The 20,568-nt window shown below is 35.3% G+C and overlaps 1 protein-coding gene across 2 annotated transcripts in view; it reads left to right on the top strand.

Annotated features, from left to right (window-relative positions):
- The window catches only part of RAB11FIP2 (RAB11 family interacting protein 2), a 42,561-nt gene extending 23,268 nt beyond the window's left edge, over positions 1–19,293 (top strand). The window contains exons 4-5 of one of the 2 annotated variants that reach the window (XM_032281779.1): positions 7,815–7,860; positions 13,699–19,293. In XM_032281779.1, coding sequence (XP_032137670.1) covers positions 7,815–7,860; positions 13,699–13,926 — 274 coding nt within the window. In that variant the 3' untranslated portion in view covers positions 13,927–19,293. Of the gene's footprint in view, positions 1–2,855; positions 3,241–7,814; positions 7,861–13,698 lie in introns of those variants that run through there. The other variant, XM_032281780.1, reaches the window with a different exon arrangement.
- Positions 19,294–20,568: the final 1,275 nt, after the last annotated feature.

The following is a 20,568-nucleotide window of genomic DNA, read 5'->3' as shown; positions in this document are numbered from 1 at the left end:
CAAACACTTATCCTGATAGACCTAGTTGGTATACCAGATAAACTGGTTAATTGAATTGATTCTGTTGGAAGTCCACCAATTTGAAAATGTGAAATTTCGTTCCAGTTGACTTTTGTAAATATTAGAATAATTCTTCCTATCTTCAAAAGAACTAAAAAATACTCCATCATGGACCATCAGGTATAAATATAAATTATCTTTCTTATTCAGGAAAATTATTTATTCTACTCTTTGGGGACTTGGTATCTTGTGGGTGGAACTTATATTGCCCTAGCATTGATTTACTCAATCAACTCAGCCCAGTTTTTACACATTTTTTATTAAGTACTGGTTATTAATATATTCAGCATACTTGTGTTAAGCATCTTTCATGCTGGCACTGTGTCAGATGCTGGCATTGTGTCAGAGGCTAGGAATGAAAAGAGGAATGAGGTATGGTTCCTGCCTTCAAGTGGCTTACAGTAGAAAGGGAGGGGAGACGGGTAAGATATATACACAGAAGCAAACTTTTAGACCATATATTTGAAAAGTATTTTGTCAAATAAAACATTTTTATACTCATTTCTCTTAACCCTCTTTTAATCTTAATTCTGTGAAATAGATGGTAGCATTTCTGTTTCTTAAATATGAAATTTAGAGCAGTTAATTAGATTGTTCCTGGACATCAAGGGGTGGGCAGTAAGTCTGGAAAGGTAAATTGGGTAAAATCCAATGGGCTTTGAAAGCCAGTCTAAGAAATTTTGTCATTATTCAGGAAGAGGTTAGAGGTCAAAAGTTTTTTGACAGATGAATAATGAAGTTAGACCTGAGCTTGAAAATGCATATTCAGTATACACAGGCTGGACTGGACAAGGAGGGATGGGTAGAGACTGTGAAGAGGCTGTTACAGGAGTCTCGACAGAAGGCAGATTGGTCTTATGGTCAGAAAGGTAGCAGTAAAAATGAGCAGGGAGTAAACACTGAGAGTTCTGTGGCGGAGGCTGAATAGTGAGAACATGGCAGTTTATTTGTGAGGCATGTAAGCCAAAGACTGGAGTGAAGGGTTTCTCTGAGGCTTCACCTTGGGTTCCCGGGAGATTGGTGGTATGAGGAGGAAGACAACCAGACAGAACTGATCTAAAATGATTGGTCTTTTAGGGACAGGTAGAATATTCAATCCAATATCTTCATCAGACATTTGTAAACATGGTTATTATAAAGGGTAAAGAGATTGGTGGTTGAAAAGATTTGCTAGTCCTCTATCCATATAGGGCTGGTAGTTGGTGGTGAGAGAATATGAAATCACCAAGGTAGAGTATAAAAGGCCTGAAAACAACCTTAAGAAATATCCAGTGTTTCCCACCTAGGGGTGAAGAGGAAGATAACAAGGAAAAGGACTGGAAATTAGGAGAAAAGTTAGGGTACCAGAGAGCATAGAAGAATGAATCTCAAAAAGAAGGAGCAGCCATTTGGTATCACATGGAGCTAAGAAGTTAAGGACAGTGAGGTGATTTTAGTGAAAATATTTCACTGGTGGCCTTCCTCAATGAAGCAATGAGTATTGGTGGCAGGAGATGTGTTTCAGATTAAAGATTGTGAGTGAGCAAAGATAAAGTCAGCAAGGGTTACTTGGTAGGGTTGAGAAATTGGCAAAATTAAAATGGTAGAATGTCAAAGAGATAATGGACTGTGGATGGGTTCTGGTGAGGGAGATGAGTAAATACAGGTGGATTAGGAGACAATGGATGGTAGTGGGAGTTCACCAGCAGGTCTCCAGGAGAGAGGGAGTGTCAGAAGTTGAGACTGATCAGATGGGATTCTGACAGATTTTTATGGTATAAGATTTTATTGATTACTGTTCCTTTGGAAGCATGTTAAGAGAGATTCAGTTTGTAAAGATGTGTTATAAATTGTAAGGCAGTATGTAAATATAAGGTGGTATTATTCAAATCCAAGTCACTTGAAGTAATTATACCATTTTAAAGCAATGAATCTTTAAAAATGCAATCCTAAATAGGAAATAATTTTAAACAGAAGAACTGTAGCTCTGTGAATATGAAAAGAACATTGTAAAATGAAGGCCAGGAGAGAGAGAGAGAGAGAGAGAGAGAGAGAGTGAGTGTGTGTGTGTGTGTGTGTGTGTGTGTGTGTGTATGTATCTGGCAGTGAATTATCATTTACAAAGTAAGAAGAGGCTATGTATATTTTGAAAAGACAAAAATAATATTAAAATAAGTAGTTATGGAGCATAAACCAGAAATTGAAGGGATAAGGGAAGTATAGGTAATTCATATGAGTAATTATTTTTCTTTGGTTCTTTTTTCTTTCTAGTAGAGAAATAGAACAAACCTTTGTCCTTAAAATTATTTTAAATTATTAAGTGAATAGTTTATGGCATTTATTATATATTCATGTGTCAGTTAAGAATCTTAATAGAAAGCAAATGGCACACTCAAGATGGATAACCGAGGAAAGGTAGTGGAGAGGTGCAGGCAGGGTAAGGGCATCAAGAAGGAATAGTACAGCACCAGGGACCAGCAGTGTCTTAGAGGCACTGCATGCTTAGCTGCAGCTGTGGCTGGAGATAGAGATGCTGCTGCAGCCCAGCAGGGAGGGAGGGAGGTGCTGGTGGGATGGGGCTGGGGAAGGGAAGTAAATACCCTGCCTCCTATGCCTTCTGTACTCCAGCCTCTTGGAGGTGCCTCCCAATGGCAGAGCATAATAAGCCAGTGGGCAAGCCCAGGTGATACACTCTCCAGAGGTCAGCGTGCTGGGGTACAGGGAGGGGCAGAGTGGAGCAGGAGGGGCAGAGTGGAGCAGAAAATCAAGAGCACAGTTATTTCCAAATGCATTTCAGCCATTATTCTGTCTCTTAGACTATTTAAGTCTAAGACTTTTCTGAATCATTTCTGATTGGAAGAAGCCTCATGAAATTGCACTGGACTCCTTGAAACCAGCCAGCAGTGAGCTCACAGTAGAACTGACAGTTTAGAACAGCTCTGTGGAAGAAGGAGCATTTATGCCTAAAGAGCTTGGACTGTGGAGCGGGTCTGCCTTCCTTGCATCCTAACTCAGCCACTTACTGTGTTACCTTGGATAAGCTTGTTACCATCTCTGTGCCCATTTCCTCATCTGTAAATGAAGATAAATATAACACTCACGTCGTAGGATTGTTACAAGGATTAAGTGAGTCAGCATGTAAAGTGCTCAGAAAGGTGCCTGGTACCATGGTTAAAGTCCAATAAATATCAGTTGCTTTTAGGACATTATTCTGTACTTCATTATCAACGAAATACATGGGGTATTTCTCTTTTCCTCCTTTTAGACTCACTGAAGATTTTTATTACAATATATTATGTCACAGTTCTCAGTATATACCCCTGCCCAACTACCTTTGTCGTGAAAGTGAAGCCCCAGGTCTCTAGAGCCCACTTGGTTAAACAAGATCGGTAAGACATGCTCCTTCAAAAATAATTAATGTCAGTTCTTCTGTGAAGTTTGAAGTTATACTTATTTCCCATACACAATAAGGAGTTGACTGGCGTTTGAGAAAGTTACTCCTGTTCTGTCCCTTCCTTCTTTCTCCTCTTCCCTCCTCCCAGCCAGGTGGCACACCTCCTGGATTTCACATTTAATTTGAATTCACTTCTTAATACAAAATGAATCAGGGTAAGGCCAAAATGGACTTTGCTTTATCATTCCAGCAGGAATGGGGTTTGGAAGGAGATATTATGGAAGGTGTAGTAATACTCTAAAATACTCTAAAAATACTTGTTTTTAAATGCCCTCCAAAGAGCTTGTTGTTATGTGACTTCTCATTGAAAGATTTAAAATCCTAGAACCAGGAATTTATGGTTTGCATTGTCTAATAAAAGCACTGTTAACCAGTTTTAATAGATCTTTGTTCTTATGTAGGTTTTTTTTTTTTTTTAAACTTTTCAAGCACTGTATACTTTTTACCCTGAATAGTTTCTTCTCCTTAGGTGTTCTTGTTCCAAAAGAATCTGTATGTTCAAGAAAGAGAAACAAAAGAAAAAAAAAAAAACACTTTGATCACTGCCAAATGCCATAGTGATTACTACAGCGATCAGTTTTTTTGCTTTATAATGATTGGGTTATTTTTTGGCCTATATATGGAAGATTAGTTCATAGCAAAAATTAAAGGACAGTTTCAAGTTCTCACTGATTTACTTCTCTCTTTACTTATTATTTATTTTAACTTTGAGGTAAATTAACAAGTGATGTTGAAGAGGTACTAATGACTCCTAAAAATATTTGAAAACATTTCAAATATTAGAATTTACTGGGAAAAATTTTTTAATATTTGGAAATATCACAAAAGTAAAACTATTGACACTTTTCATAAAAACTTCAGAATGTTAAATCATTTTGTTTAAAATGTCTTTTAAAATACTAATTTAAAAAGTTTAAATTCTGGAGTTTCATTTTACGTAGACTACTTTTTAAATGTGAGTGTGTCTAGGTTTATTTTGCACCTGATTAAAAACACCATTTTCCTTAACCTGTCAGCAGCTCGGCTGAGCAGTCAGACTGGATTATTTGATATCTTGTCTGACATGAGGACGGCAGTCCAAAGAGAAAGATATCACAAATTGGTGCCACACTTCAATAAATAGAGACATTTTATTTTTCGCCAAGCTAATTCAATCCAGTTCAGTTAACTCTTTTTTCCCCCTTAAGGACAGATCAAAAAAGGCAGCCATGAATGACTGAGTTTGTCAAGTGTTTGACATGTCAGTGTGTGAATATAAAGCAGACCACAAAGGAGGGGTTCTGCCTTTAGACTTCAGACAATACCCAGTACAAGAGCCTCTCCCTCAGATCTGCACTGTGGGGAGCTGGAGAGGGTGGCTCAGATCACTCAGACTCACTCAGGTAGAATGGGAAGTCGCCGGGCTCACCGCACTGCAAACCCTTCCCCTTACAGTTGTGATTTTTCAGCATTCTTAGGAATTCTCAGGCATTTTTGAGCAGCCATTGAGTTGCATTTTAGTTTTATAAGCTGTGACTGGCTACTATATATTGTTAGTTTTGTGATTTTGATAAAATCTTTGTCCTAAATGTCTGTTCCTTGAAAACTCTTATTGCAACAAATATAATACCATTATTTCTGTTTCTTACTTAAGTGATTTCTTCCTGAGAGATACACTGCAATGTATAGAGTCATAATATTGTTCAAACTCAGGGATGCAATGGGATGGATTATGCCACCAAACAGAAAATGTTTAAATACTATTTAAGAGAAAAGATTAACATTGCCCAAATATTACCTCCTGCTCTTTGGATCGGGCCTGAGGAACGTGTCATCAACCTTTATGGGCTCTTGCGCATCCTGCTGCCTGGGCTGCCAGGCTCCTCCGTGTCCTGCAGTGACGCTACTGTCTGACAGCCCCAGGCCATGCCATATGTTTGCAGAGCCCTCCTTGTCTAGCCTGCGAAACATACCCTTCATGTCATTTTAAATCCTACTTTTTCCATGAATTAGGCATTCCTTGACTAATTGCTGCGATAGAACATTTCATTTCTCTCCAAGGTCTAAAAAATTAATTACCCAGAGTGCTCTCCCCCACCTCCCACAAGTACATCTCTACCATGCGCCTTCTTGAAATGAGACGTTGTTATTCTCTGATTCATCTATGTGCTGTATATGTTCAGGGCTTCTGCAGTGCAACCAGTGCTCACTAAGTAAATCTCTGTACAGGGAATGGAGCTAGGGCTGTGTGTCATAGGAGGACAGAGTCTAGAGCCAGGCAGCCTCACCAGCTACTAACAGAATGACCACATGCAAGTTACCTAACGTCTCTGTGACTTGTTTCCTTACTTTTAAAATAAAGATGTGGAAGGTATTGGACCATAAAACTACTATAAGGATCATGAAGATTAAATGAGTTAATTTTGGTAAAGTGCTTAGAACAGTGTCTGGCACACATTAAGTGCTGTGTAAATATTTATGACATAAAATTATTTCATTATTATTTTATTTATGATATAAAATAATGTTCTGTCTGGTAGTCACAGTGCTAAGTGTTTTACATGTTGTTAACTCATTGAATCTTCACAGGAGTCTTACGTGGCAGATACTGTTGCCGTCTCCATTTTACAGATGAGGGAACCAAGACCCAATCAAAGTTAAGTAACTTGCTCAAGGTCACAGGGCAGAACAAGGATTTGAATCCACACCACCTGGCTCCAGTCACTTCTCTGCTTGCAAGCACCTTGTATGCTGTCTGGACTGAGTGTAAATCATTTTGTTTTTTAGGCTATCACAGTCAGATGGGAGATGTAGCAGAATGTGTTTCTTGACCTATTGGAAAACATGCTGTGAGATAATGGGGTAGGAGAGATTAGTCCCACTGGACCCCCTGTTGGCTACCTTGGATTGAAAATCAGAGAGGATGGAAACCACATGTGTTAGCAGCTGCTACCACAGCACTCTAGGCTAAGGTGGACTATATGAGAATGCTTTTTTGGATTTAGTTTTTGTCTTTTAAGCCACTCCTTTGTGGGCTCTTGATGCTTTGCTGGTATAGTGACTTGAGTCCAGGGCCATGCAGAACACCATAATGATGTTGAGAATATGTGCCAGCCACACAGGCCTTTAACTGGTGCATTGTAGGTTTTTAAAACATGTTTCACTCTTCTCTACATGCCACCAAGCTCTGCTGAAGTACTTAATTCATCCACAGGAGTTCTAGTTCGAAAAGTCTAGTAATCAATTCTGGAAGCCAGTACTTTAAATCTTAGTCATAGCCAATGAAATCTTGTTTACATGGGAAACTCTCTGAAGGTGATTGTACATGCGTGTATGCCCTATACATCTTAGAGGGTAGGATTTGTACACATAATTACAGATACTTTACCAACATTACATCCAGTGTCCAGACTTTTTGTCACACCATCTAAAGTTTTAAAAGTAAATTTCTTAAATTTTGAAAGGATCCCAGTTATTTTACTGTCAAGGTACAGATAATGAAAACATACATATTTTACAGTTGTTGTTTTGTGTATGGAATAAAAAGGTTCCTAGGACACTAATGCTTTGTGAAAGTTTTAAAGGCTAATACCATTAAGTGCTGGGTAAAAATTAAACTTGAAAAGCGCCGATGAAATATTTATTCATCAGATGGCTTTGAAGTTTAGCGTCTTTTTGGTTACAGTCGCGTCTAATGGATATGTTTCAAAGAAGAAATAGTTATAGCATTCAGCTGTGATGTTTTCTTCTCTGCGTGGAGGAAATCTGTGTTGTTTTGGTTCATTATTTAAATTTTCAAGACTAGCTACTTAGAAATCACATTAATGAGAGAAATGGTTCCCAAAATTCTGAATTTATTCTTATTGATAGAGTAATGTTTGAAAGCTGATTTTTCTAACACTTATGGCATTTTTAAACAGAGATTGCTTAACTCTTTTATTCTATAATCTTTCCAACCTAAATTTACTTAATTCTCCCTAGTTTTATATCAGAGGGCCTAAGGTGAGTGATTGTGTATAAATATAGTGGGAAATCTGTTATACAAATTAGTTTTACAAAATATTTTGCGGATAAAATTGCTATGTTTAAAGATGTTTAGAAACTTCGTAGTTCATTCTTCAGTTCTGATAACTAAAAAACTTTTCTTCAAAGTTTAAAATTGTAGATGCTTTAAGAATGTTGAGTAAATACTGGATTTTTTTCTACATCTTGCGTTAAATTTCACTCATCTGAATAATGTAGGGCTTTAGGAATTTGTATTACATGTTGGCTAAAATCTTTCTATTTTTCTGTTTCCTCCCACATGAGTTATGACACTTTTAACATTTGTTTGTTTTATTAGTTTTCATATGAATCCGACAAGCAATGAAGACCTCAGGAAAATCCCGGTAAGTTGCTGAAGGGGTTAGAAGGTTGTCAAAGAATAAGCCAGTCTTTTTCTCTGGCTCACATTTCTAAAAATGTCTTTGTCTTCTTGCCTTCTGTCTCACTTAACTAAGGATTGTAGCTTAGCATAGTAATTTTAGGAGAAAGAAAGTAAAATGTAATATTTGCCTTTAATATACAAAAGGATATGACTCATATGACATATGAAAGTTTAAGCAAAATAGGTTATAAATGAAGACAATTTAGGATATACATATTTTGTTTACAGATTGTTTTGAAATTAATATGCAAGCTGTATGTCAGGGTCAAATTTGTGGTTATGAGATAAGAGCATGTAGAAAGGCTATTTTTTGTTGTTGTTGGGACAAGGATTGAAAGAATAAAGCTGCTTGTTAACATTCAACAATAGAAAAGCATCCTGGTAGGAGAGCCAGATAACCAGGAAAGTATTTGAAAGAACAAATACTTTAGGACACTTATCTTTCTCGTCAGAACAAAACCAAATATGTTAACAGGGTTGGTAGCGACCACCTAAATCAACTCACGTATTTTGCAAGGATTATTCAGATAATCTTAACTTTATTGTAGTGTTTGAAGTCCAGTATTTAATCTCTGTTCAGAGTTCCATTGCATCTGCAATCAATCCTAACTATATTAAACAGAGAATAAATTACCTTACCAAAATATAGGCAAATGTTCTTGGTAGAAAACTGAATTCTTACTGAATAACAGAAATAGGGCCTTTATTCCAAGAGACTGGTGGTTGCTGTTACAACCATCTGTCCTTGATACATGTGATCCAGATGTATAGTAGGAATTTTTTTAGGCAACATGGCTAGAAGAAGCCAAGGTGGGTTTAGGGTTTATTTTCTAAGCCATTCTAAATGCAGTTGTTTATCTTTAAAATTGTGGAAACTGTCATAGAAGCACAGGACTTTGTACTATGTTCTTACTGTTTTATTTAAATGATTCATAAGTTTTGATGTTTTATAAATTCTCAAGTCTTTATAATATGGCAGTCTGGCGAGAAATGTGAGAAAATATGAAGTCAGCCTTTGATCAGATAGTAAAATGAATTCTATCAGGCGGTTACTTAATCTCAAACAAAATGCAACATCAAAAAAATTGATTTAATATGTAGCTATTGTTTATTAAGTAACCTTAATTACAATTTCGATTGCTTGTAAATGTACTTTTCCAAATCTTGTAATTTATTGCTGTAAAAGCATCCTTAGAATTCTTTAAAGAAGTAAAATGTGAAAATTGTTTTAGTTAAAGGATTTAAAGGTGATAAAAGAATCCTTGATGTGTGATTATTTTTCTCTGGAATACTATTCTAAGTGACAGTTAAAGGATTACTAGGTGTTGTTAATTTACTGCAAGATACAATTAAGAGGAGGAAGCACAGCTTCATACTGATCATGGTTGAAAAAAAGCGTTCGAACAATTTTTATGTGGAAGATTATAAGATGTTTGAAGTAATTTACATTAAGTTCTCCAATAATAGCCATCCACCAAGTTATTTTTTTCCCTCTGGACATAGTATTTTGTAATTAAGTTTGTATGTCTTATATGCTAGTGCCAACACCTGTCTGTGAAAACACAGTGTTTAAACAGGAGCAGTAGCCAGTTGAAAGGGCAGTGTGAGCTCTTTAAGGCCTAATTAAGAACTGAAAGGGAGATGAAGGGAGTAGGACAAAAGATGTGAAAGTAGCTGAGATGATATTCCCAGAGCAGAGTTCCTCATTAGAACAATAATGAGATGATCAGAGAATGCCAAGCCTTCATTTTTCTCTCTCTCTCTGCTCTAGTTGCCTTGGATGTCAGTTAGTACCCCACCAATATTTGGTTACCAGGACAACCTTTCTTTAAATCTTCAGTTATTTTGAGTCCTGATAATTTGCTTTTGTTTAAATTTAAATATTGTAAAAAATGTACATTTCCTAGTTTAAATGGCTAGACTGTGTAAAGCAAAAATAGATCACTATGAGTTCTCAAAATCTTATGCATAACTGTATTATTTAAAATTCTGGGTTAGAAAACTTCATGTAGTAATTCTAGTATTCTCTAGTCCACGTCTTCTTATGTCTGCATATGGACATTTTCAACAGAAGTGGGGTAGAAATGAGAAAGTTGTAAAAAGGGAAGAGAAGAAAAATTTACATTAAATTTTGAAATAAAAAAATCTTAAAAATATCAATGTTTTCTGTATAGAGTAGAGTAAGAAAAAATATTGAGCACTTGGGAGTAACCATTGTAGGTTGCATTTGGTCTTTGCTAGTTTGAAGAGTTCTGAATTTTGCAAGCTTTTCCAAGAATAATAATAAAAGTATCTTTTGAAAAAAATTTTTTTTATATTTGCCTGAGAGTTTTCCTCTTTAAAAAAATAATTTTTGTAATGAGCACATATTTTAATTTTCTGTTGTTTCTATTAATTGTTATTTTATTTGGAGTTATATCAACAAAACATATATATATATATATATATATATCTGTTTTTAGAGAGATATATATATATATATATATATATTATTATGGAGAGGGAGAGAAAGAGAGAGTATCGTCAATTTAAGAATCTTATGCCTAAACTTAGAAGGTTTACATTGTTTTCAAACATAGTATAAAATCTGGAACTCAGCATGAAACTGTTTTTAATTATTTTATATTCTTTTCCAGAGTATAGTTCATAGTACATATGTTTCTAAGATGTTTTCCTGCCTAGAAACTTGATGCTGAAAGTTGGGGTAAAATTTTCACATAAAAGGACAAATGAAAAATTTATTGAAAAGACCAGAAATGTATTTCCCGGAAATCTGTGTATACATCAGTGTTAGATTGTTGTAAGGAAAAAAATATAATCCAAATAACATATTTGTATATTCTAGAGTATGGCTATAAAGTATGACCAGTAGTCTGAAATAGTAATTGATTATTTTGAAAGATTAAACTGTTAAATTGATTTATATGATGGCATTCATTTAAACTATGTCAAAATACAAAGTTTTGACACATCTTTCATCTTCAGTGCCTGTAGAGAACTGTTAAAAATAATTTTAACTACATTAACTGGTTAACTGGTAATAGTGTTAAATATAACAGTGCACATTTTTTGTAACTATTTCATTGCTTAACTAGTTTGGAGAAATCAGTTTGTATATGTATAATTTTATTAAGATTAGAGAGACTCGAATAGATGCTTTTATTATGTTAAATAAGAAAAAACAGAAAGCAGTCAGCTAATCAGTAATGCATCCCATTTAGCTTCCTTTCATTAATCCCTGCAATTCTCAATCCTGAATTTTTCAGTAAATGTTTTATTAGAAAAGTGAAATCACATTAATTAGACTTTATTACTTTTAAAAGTGCAATTTAGAAAAATCACTTGGTATACCAATTTTAGAGTTGAAAGGGACCATGGAGAACATCTCATCTATCAGATAAGGAAAGTGAGACCTAGGTTGGTTTCTCTCTCAGATTTATGCAGAATTACTACTTGGGTTGAAGTAAGAAACTTTAGCTTATTTTTAACAAATTTCAAAAGCATACTGAACTCCATAGTATGTCTTCTCTCTACTGCAGAAAACTGCTTAATAAAATTTTTTATAAGAATGTATTAATAGTTATATATCTCTAAACTGTATATCTCTAAGTTATATATCTCTAAACTGTATGACCAATTAAACTAGTAGCTATGTGCGTTAGAGAGAGAGAGAGAGAGAGTGTGTGTGTGTGTGTGTGTGTGTGTGTGTGTGTGTGTGTAGACTTACAAACGATTAATTGATCTGAGAGAGAAGAGAAAAGTAAAACAACACTTGTCTCTGTAATTGTGCTTTAATGGTTTTAGAACAATATTTGAAATGTTTTTAAGGATGAAGGAAACATAACTGAAAGTTACATCTGTTTCCAGTTTCTAATGCTAAAATAAACTAAGTTGTTTTAGATATATTTTATAGAATTTAAACTCACTTCCCTTTAATATCCTCTCTATTCATTCTTATTAACTCTGGTCTTTCATATTTCAATAGCCATATAACTAATCTTAACCCCCCAAATGATTCACTGTTGCCATTTTACTTTTCCTAGAGCATAGCTTTAATCATATCCTTTCTCTGTTTAGAAACCTTCAATGGCTTCCTATTTTCCTCAGCAAAAGTCTAAAAATTCCTTATACTACCATTCAGCATCCTTGGTGGTCTATTTCAAACCTACCATTTCAGCCCCTCTCTGCTCACTGTCCTGTACCGTATTTTCCAGCCATGCTGTAGTAAGTACCTGTTACTGGATTACCCATTATTGGCCACTGTGCCTTGAGCCTAGTTTCCTCCTTTGAACAAGCAGAGCTCACTGCTTGAAATGCCCCATTATGCACTTCTGCCTGCAAAATCTTGAAGGCCTAGTGCAAGCTGTATTTTCTCCACAAAGCCTGAGAGATTCTATGAAATTGGAAAAGGTGTTCAGTCCTGAATTTTTTCACTTATCCTGGAGAAGGGGGTGTGCTTCAGTGACCCAAGCATCAAATTGGTATCTGTACTATAGCTTCTCTTTCTCTGGTGTGGTAAAGTCCTGGTTCCTTGGGCTGAGAGGCTGGGGAACTGGGGAGGGCCAGTGAAAGTTAAACTTTGGCTTTACTGGTGAAAACTCCCAAACACATACCACTATTAAAGTAGATCCTGAAAATAGGGAAAGACAAGTCTAATTCTTATGGGGGGAAGGTCATTCTGCATTCACCAGTCCCCATTCTCCATCCTCCACTGAACAGATTAGGTAGTATTCCTTAAGAGCAAGAAAACCAATTTCCTCAGTATTTTAGTTGATTTCCTTAAAGCCAAATTGAAATATTTTGAAAGATAGTGATGAAAATCATTTTAAATGGTTGGGTTTAGTGGGAGAACTATGATTTAAAAAGAATTAAAAATTGCTTATTTGTATTTGGGCATTGTATTTTATGGAATGAAAATTATAAGTGCTATATATTGTAAATAAGAGGTGATGTTACAGTGCCTTGATTAAATTTCTGAGAAATATTTTTCTTTAGCTTTTGATGTAACAGTAATATTAGAATGCTTTATAATAATAGCCAATTAGTAAATGTCTTTTAAAAATTTTTGGGGGGTATATTTATGCTTTTGCCTAGAAAGAATTTTTGTCAATAAAGTTAACTAAATAGATGAAATGGGAGAGGATGCAAATATACTAACCATAGTATTAATATAGTTGAACTCTTGAGTTTCCTGATAACCAGGGTTAAAAAGAAAGAAGATAAATTAGATATTATTACTAGGAGAAAGAACTAGACCAGTTACTCAGGGGAGGAAAAGTTCTGCCTGTTTCTAATTATAACAGAAGTTACTCCCATGGGGCTTCTTATAAGGATACTCTTTGATTTAATTCCATTTTCGTAGCAAATCGGAAAATATTTTTGCTGTTTCCGTCTTCGCTACACATATCCAAGTGTATCATTTTCAGTTGCTTCTTATAGTTCCTCTGAGTTAACTTTTAGAGATCTTTAGTTTTTATCTATTTTAGTTGTATTTATTATAGAACATTTCACCTCTTAATCTTAAATGATATAACCAGTCTCAGATATTAAGAAATTGCCAACAATGTTAAAAAGAGCTTTAAGATTTAGAGTTATAGCCAAAGCTTTGGTGCACCTGCCCTAGTTCTTGCCTCAGGACTGGCTAGCCTTTTTGTGAACTGTCTCATTCACAGTTCGATAAGCAAGGCTATCGAAAATCTTCATCAGGGTTTGAAAAACAAAAAGTCGAAGTTCTAGAGAATTCTTAATGTTTGTCCCAGATGATATATCTACGAAAGTGACAGTCTTTATCTTGTTCTAGGACAGCAACCCCTTTGATGCCACTGCAGGGTATCGTAGTCTGACCTATGAAGAGGTTCTGCAGGAGCTGGTGAAACACAAAGAACTCCTTAGGAGGAAAGACACCCACATCCGGGAACTCGAGGACTACATTGACAACCTCCTTGTAAGGGTAATGGAAGAAACACCCAGTATTCTCAGAGTGCCATATGAACCATCCAGGAAAGCTGGCAAATTCTCTGACAGTTAATAAAGCCAATTATATTGTATTTATAATTGGACAAAGAGAGAGAAGGAAGGAAGGAAGGGAGGGAGGGAGGAAGAGAAGGAAGGAAGGGAGGGAGGGAGGAAGGAAGGGAGGAAGGAAGGGAGGGAGGAAGGATGGACTTGTTAATGGAAAGAGACTACACTATCATCTTTCATTACATATTCTCCTTCATTTTGAAAAATAGTTTTACCTGTAAATATTAGCAGGAACTATCAAGAGTGACCTTAGAAGCAAGCTAAATAGTTAAAACTTTTAAAGTGAAAATGGGCCAGATTCTCAATGAATAAGTGGTTCCTTAGGACTCACTCAGGTGCTGGTACTGACCAACTAATCTGCCATAGGCCCAGAAATATCTTCAGAAGTACATGAGTTGTTCCTCAGGAATAGATTTTTCATAAAGCAGAATTGATACTGTGGCTGGTTTCTCAGAAATCAATTTGTGGAAATATTTAGCTTCAGGAATACTGCTCATTATAAACACTACTGAAAAAAGTTTATGTTTTATATACACATATGTACGTGAATATATATTCATGTATCTTGTATATAAAATATAGGCATATACCTCATATATACATGTGTTTTTAGAACACTTAGAAGCAACTGATTGCCTCTAAAGTTAGGCTACCAATTTCTTAATTTGAAACTGTGTGTGCTCTCAATGCAAGACGAGTCATCGTTCCTACTGTCGTGGTTTGTTATAGAGAAGCTGCTTCAAATCACTCTTGACTACATGGACCTTGGTTTCAAAGTGAGCTGCTATGTATCATTCTAGCAACAAAGCTTTTCTCTTTTCCCAAAAGTAATGATCTCAAGTTCTTTTTAAAAGAATGACAAATTTTAGGAGATTTCATTAACTTCACAACAGCATGAATTTCTTTGAATTAACTATCTTAACATTTGAGTTTGTTTAAGGTATAAGCAGAATATAAGCTAATATTGTTAGTTTTGTTGAAATTCTGCATGCCTTTAAATCACTAGCAAAGCAAATATTATAAAGTTATATCTGATAATAATTGTGGGAAGTATGTGATTATCTGGTGTCTGATAACCCAAAGCAGTGGGCAGATTCTAGGAATGAAGAATTAGGCTTGGTTTCAGGTTACATAAATAATAGAGCAGATGGTTGCTTTTGGGTCTTGAACCAAAATAAGACTTACTAAAGGAAGAGTGAGTTTTTAGAACAGACCTTTACTAGCGTGACATTATGCATTACTCCACATCCACCCTTTAAGAATTGATTTATTACAAACTTTTTTTATTTTAAAGCCTGCTTCCCCAAAATGTTGATTTCTTCCATGGATAATTTTTATATGATTTGTACAAAATTCTTCTAAAATTTAAGTTGAAAAGCAGTGTTATAAAAATATTGCTAATCTTCTGCTTTTCAGCCTTAAAAGTCTTAAATACTATAAAACATTGAGAGTATCTGTGTCTTTCTAAATTTAAAATGAAAAATTCATCTCCATATGGAGACTTATATATTCCCCAATCCTTCCATGAATTGCACTTTTTCTAATACTTATCTCTGTTAAGACTCCATTGAAAGTTAAATAATAGTTTTGTTTTGTTTTGTTTTGTTTGCTTATTTTAGTTTTTGGAATCAGAGAATACTTGACCAAGCTCATATTCATAAACTAAAACCCCTTGTTATTTGTATCTTCTGCATTTCAGTTTTACTGTAAGAACATGCATTTTGAAATTATGAATATTTTTTTCATAAAAGTTAAATGCTTTAAGAAATGGAAAAGGAAAAATAGCTTTTACCAATTTTTTATTCACTTAAAATTGTGTCATAAACCTCAAAATCTGGTATAGAATTATCTTTCTCATTTGAGATCTTGGTAGTTATTTTTTTTAACATGGTGCCACTTTTAATTAGCTAAATGTTACAAATTCTCAGCATTTGTTTTTTCTGGTAGTATTATTGAGTCTTTTTCGAAAATACACTTTTAAAAATGCCAAAATCTATGTTTTTAGTATTATGACATTATCTGCAGACACTATAATAATATGCTTTGGCCAAGTTTGCTGTTTATAGAAGTGAACCAAGATGTCAGTTTTTTACTGGGGTTATGTTTTACATAAATAGAGCTCATTTAAAAGTATGGTTCAAGTACTGCTATTCTTTGCAATGAAGACATTGATTTTTAAGGAGTGATTTTTTTTTTTCCTACATAAAACCTGTTAAGATTTAGGCTATTCATACATGAGTGATTTGGTTATAACTCAATCAAAATTTTTATCTTTAAATCCGAGACAAGTACTATATTTAAAACTGGATCTGTTAATACATTCATCACTGCCTGAAAATTTGCTGTTCTAATGTTTATGAATTTTCACTCATTACCTAGAGTAAACTTACTGCATATTTTCATAATCAATCAAAATAATAAACTAAAAACAAGTTCCCAAATAAACATATCAGTGTTTTCTGTGTTTGGGCAGAAGTGCAGAGTAGTTTTAGTTTCTAGTATTGTAGAAAAAGAGGCCAAAAAGGTCACCTTAGCTTATTTTTCCAAAATGTAACTTTAAGTATTTTAACGATATATTTCATTAGTTGCTTACAAATGGAAATAAAATATATGTGCTCATTAAATAATGCACAGCACACTAGATTATAGATAGAGCTTACTTTTCTTTTATGCGTAAGAGAATGCATGCCCCAAAACACTTCTACCACCAAGAAGATTTTTTTAAATCACAGAATTGATACTTATCTCAAGCCTACCTTAAGCTAACATACTTCTGTTACGTAATTAAACTATTTCTGCTATCATTTTTAAAGCAGTATTATTTTATAACCAGTTCTAAAATTCAGCTTTAAAAATACTGAACATACCTTCCTACCACTGATGCTTCAAGTTTCATTTATTGAATACCAGGGTCGTATCTTAGAATTGTATATAACATAACATGTAACCCATTCATGAAAAATATTTAAGTATTACTTTTTGCTGCTATGTTCTGCTTTGAGATTAGTTTTGCCATCGTCCCATGAATGTAGTATTATCCATAGATTATACATAACTACATCTATTGCTTTAGGCAGTAAATCAAGATTTAGTTGTAGTTTTCCAGCTGTGAAAATGTTGCCTTGTATTTAAAAGGGTTTCATGAGTGGAAACCTAAGTAAAACTAAGCTCATTAGTGACAGACTTGCTTTCTTCATGTCACTCCTCCACCAACTCCCCCACCACCACACATTCCTGCCGACCATCCCTGTAAGGGTGCTTATTCTTCTTCAACAAAGAGAATCTAAAAAAAGCAAAAATAAAAACTGTTGTCTAATGTATCTACAGTAATCGTTACAGTAGAGCTTTTATTTTTCTCTGTAGCTTTTCAGAAAAAGTGATCTACCTTGGATTTGTAAATCAAGCTTAAACTTTTTTGATCTTACAGTCCTCATACTCATGTCTTGTAGGTGGTAGGTGTCACTTGTGTGTATATGTAAGTAAAGTATGATGCATGCTCATTCACTTGGTCTCTTTGAAGTAAGGGAAAGGATCACAGTGCTGCTGAGCCATGGTGGTAGATGGAAGGGTCTGTCAGCACACATGAAAAACCCCCATTTGCACACATGTAGAACTTTAATAATCCAGATGCAACCATTGGAAGTATTTAATATGCAATTGATAATTAATCTGCATATGAAGCATTTTCTGATATATTTAATAAGGTGTAGAAGCTCTTCAAGCATTAAACTAGAGTTGATATTTTATTCCATTTATTTTCTCCATCAAAAAATGCACTCTCACAGTGGAATTGAAGTCTAATAAATGATACACATGGGCCTGTTAATCTTCGAAGCTTCCAGATGGTTTGTGTTTTGAGGTACAAAAAAATGCTGCAGATCTAGAAATGCATATATAGCAGATATTTGAAAGATGGAAGCATTATTTATAACTGAAGAGTTTAACACTTACCTTCTTAAGTAAATGGTTTCATAACTTGTATACATTTTTGCAGGTACAAACTCAGAAGTATGTAAGCATTGTATAATGTGACAATTGTATAATTTATGTAATCTGATGCATGGATCAGAATTTTTATATAATATATGATTATTGACTTATAGTTGATTAAAGTGTTTAAACTTAATTCAGTTGTCAACATTTATTACAGATACCACAGAGTTACCATAATGGATTTATATATGAGTCCTCCTTGTCTTTTAATAATTATCTAGGATGCCTCTTATGTGGTTTATTGTAGCACATATTCTGTAAGACCTGCAAACTTATTTTACTATGAAAATAGTTCTGAAAAGTCATTCAAAAGAGTAGTTTTTAAGTATAAGTGAACATTCTTCAACAAATATGTGGATGCCCTCTACATATAATACATCCCTTCGTAGGGATGGAGCTTGCAATTTAATAGAAATGATATTTGAGTATTATATAAAGGCTAAGGTCTATGTCGAGCACTTTCTATTTATGCTTTATGTCTCACAACAACCCTGTAAGGTAGGGAATGCACAAGCTTCCAGGGGAAATGTAAGAAAAGCCTTTGTGGTACTCAAGAAAGTAGAATAGGGTTGGTAAACCCAATAGCGTTTCTCATCACTTCTTATCCTCCAGCTCGTACCAGAAGTCATTAATCAGTCACCACTTCCAGTCCCCTCAACACAGCAGTGTAAGTGCACCTCTCTGCATCCAATGTATGGGTACATTTTTATGGCAGTGTATTAGGTAGTTGTATTCTAGATTATGGGACGTGAATCATATGTAGTCTTAGACATAAATCATACATATTTGGCACAACGGATTTCCCAGCAGGCCGGAATACCTTTCTGTTCTGGAATTGTAGTCCCTTCTGCAGGGCCCATTTAACCTGCCCCTTTATTTCTCCCAGTATGTCTTTAGATTCTTCTTTCTACCTACCCACAGCATACACGTTTCTTTTTCCTTAGTCTGTGGAGACAAAAATATTTGGGGTAAATAATTTGGAAGTAGAGAGCTATTATGAGTCTGTTAAGGTAGCTATTTTTTATGTAGGGCTTGTGACCTAAATTCCCAATATTTGACATTTTTCCTCAAATAATTTTACATGATACCACAGCTTCATACTTTTATACTTATAAGCAATATTTAATTCCGTGTTTATGTACCTATAATTACATGAACTAAAAGTGCTTAATTTTGATCTTACAGTCCTTACACTCTGAAATTTGATTCTTAAATGTTCAATGGTTTCATCATTTGTTTGGCATACTAAAAGCCAAATTTATGCTAGGAAGCACAAAATCAAGTTTCTCTGTCAGGTTTTCAATTACTGGTGTGTTGTGGTAAAATGTAAGCTGTACTATGATTGGTCACTAACATCAGTACCAAAGTTTGCATGTGATTTTTAAAAAAAAAAATTAGAATAAAGATTATTGTTCTTACAGTGTTACATTCTGCTATGCTCTGGCAAATGACGGGAAAATGTGTTAAGAGTGGGACTGGGGGTTATGTGCAGTTCCCAGCAAACTTTCTCATTTGTGCTATAACCCTTACTGCAGGAATGGCAAACTCAAACATTTACAGAGCCAGGTAGGTACAGTGGATGATAGGCGGGTGGAACATAAAAGACTAGGGATTCGCCGGGTGCAGTGGCTCACGCCTGGAATCCCAGAACTTTGGGAGACTAAGGTGGGCGCATCACTTGAGGTCAGGAGTTGGAGACCAGCCTAGCTAACATGGTGAAACCCCATCTCTACTGAAAATACAGAAATTAGTTGGGCATGGTGACACATGCTTGTAATCCCAGTTACTCAGGAGGCTGAGGCAGGGAAATCGCTTGAACCCTGCAGGTGGATGTTGCAGTGAGCCAAGATTGGGCCATTGCACTCCAGCCTGGGCGACAGAGCAAGACTCGTCTCAAAAATGGGATTACCTAGGACAGTGGCAATCTGGAGAGCTCTTTTTTTTTGCACTTAAAGGGAGCAACAGCTGTTCAGCTCCAGCTCATTGTGGCCATTCAGAAATGAATGTAAGTCCAAGATTGCTAAACTGGTCTTTCTAGAGAAACTGAAAATAAAACAGATTATATGACATGATTTCCAAATATTGACACTAACTCATTTTGTTTTTAACCAAAAAAATTTAAGGGCCACCAGTTTGCAATCTCTCTCTTTTTTTTTTTTCTTTTGAGACTGAGTTTTGCTCTTGTCGCCCAGGCTGGAGTGCAGAGGCTAAGTCATGGCTAACTGCAACTCCACCTCCCAGGCTCCAGCGGTTCTTCTGCCTCAGCCTCCTGAGTAGCTGGGATTACTGGCACCTGCCACCACAACTGGTTAATTTTTGCATTTTTAGTAGAGACAGGATTTTGCCATATTGGCCAGGCTGGTCTCAAACTCCTTACTCAAGTGATCCATCTGCCTCGGCCTCCCAGAGTGCTAGGATTACAGGTGTGAGCCACCACACCTAGACTGCAATCTCTTCTTTGTGAGTCAGTATTTCTGATGTATCATCAGTTATCGTCGTCATCATCATGGTAAGAACAGTTTGGAGGAGGGTTGTTGTTTACTTTGTCTCCAAGTGATTTTATGTTTAATAAAAAACTGGGTTGGCTGAGGAATATGTGGGGTGTGTGTGTTATGTAAGACTGAGAACCACAGCCCACGACTTTCTCAAGGGTGAT

The sequence above is a fragment of the Sapajus apella genome, unplaced genomic scaffold (assembly GCF_009761245.1).
Source record: "Sapajus apella isolate SASKATOON/1434 unplaced genomic scaffold, GSC_monkey_1.0 scaffold13, whole genome shotgun sequence".
Lineage (NCBI taxonomy): Eukaryota > Metazoa > Chordata > Mammalia > Primates > Cebidae > Sapajus > Sapajus apella.
Note: the sequence above shows the minus strand (reverse complement) of the source record. Positions and strands in the feature narration are given on the sequence as shown.